This window comes from Microtus ochrogaster, unplaced genomic scaffold (genome assembly GCF_000317375.1).
Source record: "Microtus ochrogaster isolate Prairie Vole_2 unplaced genomic scaffold, MicOch1.0 UNK77, whole genome shotgun sequence".
NCBI classification, from domain to species: Eukaryota; Metazoa; Chordata; class Mammalia; order Rodentia; family Cricetidae; genus Microtus; species Microtus ochrogaster.
In genome coordinates, this window is record NW_004949175.1 from 64,255 (window position 1) to 71,075 (window position 6,821).

At 38.0% G+C, this 6,821-nt stretch overlaps 1 protein-coding gene across 1 annotated transcript; it reads left to right on the plus strand.

Moving 5' to 3' along the window:
* Window positions 1-2,485: 2,485 nt before the first annotated feature.
* LOC101979653 (olfactory receptor 19) lies at window positions 2,486-3,415 on the plus strand. Its single transcript, XM_005370355.2, has one exon. The coding sequence runs from the start codon at window positions 2,486-2,488 to the stop codon at window positions 3,413-3,415; it is 930 nt and encodes a 309-aa protein (XP_005370412.1).
* The last annotated feature ends 3,406 nt before the right edge of the window (window positions 3,416-6,821 follow it).

Genomic DNA, 6,821 nt, shown 5'->3' on the forward strand with positions numbered 1-6,821 from the left:
GCTGCAGTTGTCAGCAGCCACTTAACACTTGCCTGATTAATCCACTGATGCAGTCATCTGAAGAAAAAGGAGTTTTCTCCATGTGGAACCTCTACCTAAGAGTCTTTATAGTCAATTTGCTGGATAGAGAAGCATCCTATGAACTGTGGAGGAACACGGTGAAATGAGGATGCTCCTTATTTCTGAGATGAAACATCAGTTTGATTAGCTTATACTAAACATATGCCATGAGTCTTCCCAAGTAGTTTTTACTTTAGGCTTTTCCCTCTTTTGTTAAATGGTTCTCTCTTCTTACTACTGAGTTTTTGCAACAATGTTTATAATTTTGTTCATGAAATCTATGATTTCGTGGATCTTTTTAGTGTTTTTTAAATGTATTGCTTGTTTACATAGTTTTTTATTTTGACATTATATAATATGTTATCTAGAGGACTGGTATCATCTTCCTCTAGATTGATAGCTATATTTTCAAGTTTTCAGTTAAATCTTTAAGCTTCCTCAACAAGCATTCCCTGCTGAAATAATATACACCTAGGCAACACTAAACAGCCTCAGCAGATTGTATTTATCTATTTATGAATATATGAATCCCTATCTACATATATATATTTGTAATAAGAAAAAAGAAGGCATGAATCTTGGAAAGAGTGATAAGGGAAGAACATGGGAAGGGTTAGAAGGATTAAAAAGAAGAGATAAATAGATATACTTATAGTTTTTTAAATTAAAAAGATAGAACATATAGATAAATTTATGTGTTACATATCTAATGCACTGAAACTCGATTCCCAACTCATTTAATAAATAGTTACTGAGAGTGCATTATGCACCACAATGTTTAAGAAACATTATAGTATTCATTTATTAATAGGTTATTTATAATTCAGTTATAAATTCCTCTTGAAAATATTAGTTGTTTATCTATTTAATTTGCTTAATCCAAATGGTTTAGCATGAATTAGTTAAATCTGACCTTATTCTTCTGCCACTGTTTTTGTTACAAATACTAAGTGTTTCTTTTAAAACCCTTATTCCAAATAGTGCATATGTGTTTGGTCAACCAATATTGAAATGAGAGTACAACAGAATACTTCTCATACAACTTTGGTATAAAGTAGACTGTAATAAATGTGCATAAGGTGCAATGTCCTCAGGGATCATGCACATTCAGCACTTGGTTTAGTGTAAAAGGTAGAACAATGCTCGTGGGTACAGGACTTAATTACAATATAGTAAACATAATATAGCATTTGTTTATAGAATTTGAAGATAGCAGTCACAATTACAGTGCTCCTGTGCTATTTATCCAAACAGATAAATTTTGAAAACCCAGAGTAAGACAGAAAATATACTCTATGGGATCATGGAGATCTAACCTGCTATTCTTCACTTGCTAAATCATTCGTATTTCTCTTTCCATATCTGGTGCATGCCACAGAACTAGACACACTGATGTTTCCCTGTGAATCCTAGGACATTTTTATCACAAAATTGAGTAGATCAGAATTTTCAGAGGCCAACAAATAAGAACTGAGGGAGATGGAAACGTGAATAGTAAGACAGGAGGTCACATCGAGACATGAAGGAGATTGTGCCCTACTTAGAGCACCGCAATGACTGTAGCTAAGTGCCATAAACTTCATAGTATGTAGAGGAGAATATTTGGAATGCTTGAAACACAGGAATTCGTGGTGGTAGACATAGAGATTATCTAGACTTGGTTATTGTGTCATGTATAGATATACATAGCACTATAAATATATTGTTTTAATTCAACATATTCAATTATTATGTGTAAGTTAAAATTCAAATTAACCTTGAAAATACCAAGAAAAAATCCTTAGACTTTACATGTGCTGTTCTCTTCCCTTTGCATTTTGTGACCAAATGGAAGCTCAGTCTGTGAGGATGTGAGCACCAAAGTGATGAAACAGGTTTTCTTCTGAGTACTTCACTTTGATGGTTTATTGTTCTTGTGATGTCTCGAGGGATATGACTGGGTTTGAAGTGCAGTCAGAATCAAGAAAGCTTTTCTTCCTTTCTGTCTCTCAGGAACCACTTGAGCTAATTAGAAAATATTACCCCCTGGAGACGTTTTTAAAAATAAAATCTGTATCTGTCTTTGCTCATGAAGCCAATGCATTATATTTAATTAATCACTGGGTAGAAAATGATCATGGTAAAATATACTCTCAAGGGTATAAGTGGAGTATGACCCATATTAAAGTGTATTTCCCAACTATAACATCATTCAGAAACATTTGTATTACAAGTCTTCTTGGGTACAGGCTTAGAGTAAGAGAGCAGTTGCAAGTGAATTATACCAGAGACTGCCCCAAAAAGATCCACACTCGGACACAAAACAGGAGCTACCTTATGAGTACTATAGTACAAACTATAGTTTTCCTGTTTAACATTGCATAGTGTTATAGATAATAATGTAATTCCATCAGGTTACTTTTCTTTTTGTTGTTATACTAGCTATATGGAATTGAAAAATGACACACAAACTTTGAAATTTATTCTCCTGGGAATTTCAGAGGATCCGCTATGGCAACCATTCCTTTTCGGACTGTTTTTGTTCATGTACCTGGCCACTCTGCTTGGGAACCTGCTCATTATCATTGCCACAGTTACAGATTCCAGTCTACACACGCCCATGTACTTTTTCCTCTCTAACCTGTCCTTTGCTGACATTTGTTTTACCTCTGTTAGCATCCCAAAGATGCTAGTGAATATTCAGACACAGAACAAGGAGATTACATACGAAGGCTGCATTGCTCAGGTGTACTTTTTCATACTGTTTGGAATTTTGGACAACTTTCTTCTAGCTGTGATGGCCTATGACCGATACGTGGCAATCTGTCACCCTCTGCACTATACAGTCATCATGAATCGCAATCTCTGTGGGTTGTTGGTTCTTGGGTCCTGGATCACAACAGCCTTGAATTCCTTGCTACAGAGTTCAATGGCATTGCGGCTGTCTTTCTGTACTGACTTGAAAATTCCCCACTTTGTTTGTGAGCTTAATCAACTGGTTCTACTTGCCTGTAATGACACGTTTCCTAATGACATGGTGATGTTCTTTGCAGCTGTACTGCTGGGTGGTGGTCCTCTGGCTGGCATCCTTTACTCTTATTCTAAGATAGTTTCCTGTATCCGTGCAATCTCATCAGCACAGGGGAAGTACAAAGCTTTCTCCACCTGTGCATCTCATCTCTCAGTTGTTTCATTGTTCTATTCTACACTCTTGGGTGTGTATCTTAGTTCTTCTGTTACCCAAAACTCACAGACAACTGCACGAGCATCTGTGATGTACAGTGTGGTCACCCCCATGCTGAACCCTTTCATCTACAGTCTAAGGAATAAGGATTTGATGGGAGCTCTCAGAAGATTTTTCAGAAAGAAGCCATGAAGGAGACATTCGTCAAATAGTGCATAATGTCTGAGCAGCAAATACAGGCATCACAACTCCAAATAACTCCACAGAATTTCCTCTTTCCACTTTTTCTCAAGTGTTTTGATTTCTTTTGATGGCTTTACTGATCTTCTGTAGCATCGTTAGCAAGCTTTTTCTTGTCTGTTGTTTAATATTTTCCAGTAGTCTCCTTAGTATCATGTTAGAGGCAATTTGTTGATGCTCATTTATTTTACATAGCCATGAGTTGTGCTGGTACTTTGGAATAAACTGAACTTGATGAGGTCTTTGATATTATTTTACTATAGAAGAAATTCTGTGACTGGTTTTTACCACTTCTCTGTTCACCTTTCTATATTGCTGCCTTAATATTTCTTACAGTGTAGACTTCGATGTTATTGCTTTTATATTTGTGTAAGAGCCTAATACTGATTAGGTTGCTGTGTCTATGTTCAATTTTGTGTTCATAAAGCCCATTCTATTCCTTGGTATACAATAGTAGCGAAATATTCTTATAAAATATACATTGGTGTGTACTGGTACCATTGGCCTCATGATACCTGTTCTAACGACATGCTGATGTACTTTCCGGCTGTGCTCACCCCTTTGTTAGCATCCTCACTCTTTTTCTAAGGTAGCTTCATTGTTCCTAAAACCTTTTTACAGGAATATAAATTTGCAATATTAATTGTCTTAAGGTGGTTTCCAAATCAGATAAGACTTTCTATATCCAAATATTTAATCATACATTAAAATCACAGTAATATACTTTATGATGTGGGATATCCTTCTGTGTATGTGTTATTTTTATTGATTAACGAATAAAGCTGCTTTGACCGATGTCAGGGTAGAATATAGCCAGACTGGAAGGTATAGAGAGAGAGTAGGCAGAGTAAGGGAGACACCATGTAGGTGTCTAAGAGAAGCAAGAGGTAACAAACCACAAGCCTCGTGGTAAAATACAAAATAGTAGAAATGGATTAATTTAAGATATAAAGCTATCTAGAAATACACTGGAGCTGTTGGCCAAACAGTGTTGTAATTAATATAATTTCTGTGTGATTATTCAGGTCTGGGTGGCCGGGAAACAAACATACAGTTTCTGTTTGCAAATGTTGATGAAATATTCAGTTTATGATATATGTCTGTTTGTTTCAATGTCAAACCTCAGTGTCCAAACCTAAATAAAGCATTTGTTAAATGGTCTGAAACATCAGTTACATGTGAAATTTCCTCATTTGTTTTTCTTCTTAAAAATTTCAAGTGCTGGACTAAAAAGATGCTTCAGGGATTAAGATCACTGGCCATTCTTCCAAAGGGTCTGGTTGAATTTCCAGTCAACAAATGGTAGACAACAACCATCTGTAACTCAAGTTTCAGGGGGTTCAGACACCCTGGTATGGCCTACATGGGAAATGTGCTCACATGATGTTTATACATACAAGCAGGAATACATTCCTACATGTAATGGGAAAAGTAAAATGCAGCAGAAACGCTGCAGGTCCCCAAGCAGGGGAAGTGATCAGCTGCTCCAAAAGCAGCCAGTCCCAAGGACTTTGGGGGAGAGACAAGCCCTACCCATTCCTTCCCCTGTCCGCTGAGGCAGGCAGATCTTCCTTCCTGCTTCAGCCTGACTCCCTTCCTTTTCTGTCTCCCTCTCGAAAAGGCACCTTCTGTCTCTCCCCACTTCTCCCCTTCCCACTTCTGTCTCTCTCTCTGAATCTCTCCCTGCCTCTCTGCTCTTTTCACCTTCTCCCTCCCCACTCCATAACCCGATAAATAAATATCCAACCTTATTCTGCATGGTGTGCCTATCCATCTGTCTCTTGCCTGCCCACTGCGTGGTTCCCTGACCAGGACCAGCCAACTTGGGAGATGTGTGGTATAGTCTGGTGTGGTCTTGTGATGTGCCTCTCTGTCTGTCTCTCTTGGTGGCCTGCTGTAGCCACTCGGAGAACTGCCTGGGACTGGATGCTCTTGGAACCACTGACCCTTGCCTGCTACCACATGGCCCACTGTGTGCCACTGCCTAAAAACCTGCAGTGTTTGTGCTGCTGCAACCACCAGGGATCTGGCAGAATTTTTATTTTTACCGTTACACTGCACACAAAATAAAAACATGCAAATCTTTAAAACCATTCCAGACCTTCCTACAAATTTCTCCCATTACCCTATAGCAAGAACATTACCTTTTAAATATCTGCTCATGAACAGTAATGTTCTGTGAGCGAAAACATATTTAAGTATTGTTTTCATTTTCTCATGTTCTGAAATCTCTTCCATGCACATAGGAAGGACGGCCTGTGTAAGAACTGTAGTCTTAAGTACACTCACTTCTAAGAAAGAGGCTGGACAGAAGGTATCACCTCATAAACAACCTGTCCTTTCAACTGCAGAACAGCTAGAAGAGAAATCAAACAATGGCCAATTAAAAACAATTACCCTAATATCAGCTGTGGTTCCCTGCACTTTAATCCCAATACTCAGGAGGCAGAGGCAGGTGGATCTCTGAGTTTGAGCTCTGCCTGATCGACAGAGTGAGTTCAAGGACAGCCAGGTATAGACAGTGAAAACCTGTATCAAAAAAATAAAAAACAAAGCAAACAAACCCAAAAAAGAGTTATGTGTAATAAATGTGAACAATTTGATAATTGTTAATACTACCTTTAAATATCAGAGCAAATGTCAAATGTAAGGTGCAATGGGTTGTTCTGAACATTTTCATTGCTGTTTGCATTTGTTAATTGTAGTCGTCAGTCATCTCCAAATAAATGGTTGAAAATAATGTGCTTCTATTTTCTTACGTAGATATGCATACTGGGAGTCTTTTGAACCTTCCTCGTCTTTGTCTTGACTGTAGTCAGGTCTGAGTCTGGACTTGCTCTGTTAATCTTAGTTGGAATCATTTGGATTTGAGGGCTTGCCTGGATCTAGGCTGGCTGGCGGTGGTCTAGGTCAGGCTATCTGATAGCACATAGTTTGAGCGTATAGCAGGTAGCCTGCTGGTACATCCCACACTATAACAGAGAACAGTAGATCCCCACAGAGGTCCCTTGGATTACATCATAACTTTCAGTGCATCCTTGAAAAGATCAAGGATGAATAAATCGACATGGCATGAGGACATCTCTAACAATGGCTCAATGCAAGTATCATTTTCAATTCAGAACATTCTTACACAGACATTTTGGTCTAAAATTTGAGGGATTATTTCCTCACATTCACCTGCAGTGACTGAATCAATTCTTGAATAAGGCAGTGATATTCAAACTCTGTGTATAGTGACATGCTATAGAAGCTGCATGGCATAGAGTCCTATGTTTGATCCAAATATTCCCTTTCTGCTCCTTAATTCTAGCTCAGTGTTCTTTGAAGGAGCAGAAAAGATTCTTTTGACATTCTA

Excerpts from the sequence above, each read along its gene's own strand:
- LOC101979653 (XM_005370355.2), top strand. The coding sequence starts at position 2,486 with ATGGAATTGAAAAATGACACACAAACTTTGAAATTTATTCTCCTGGGA.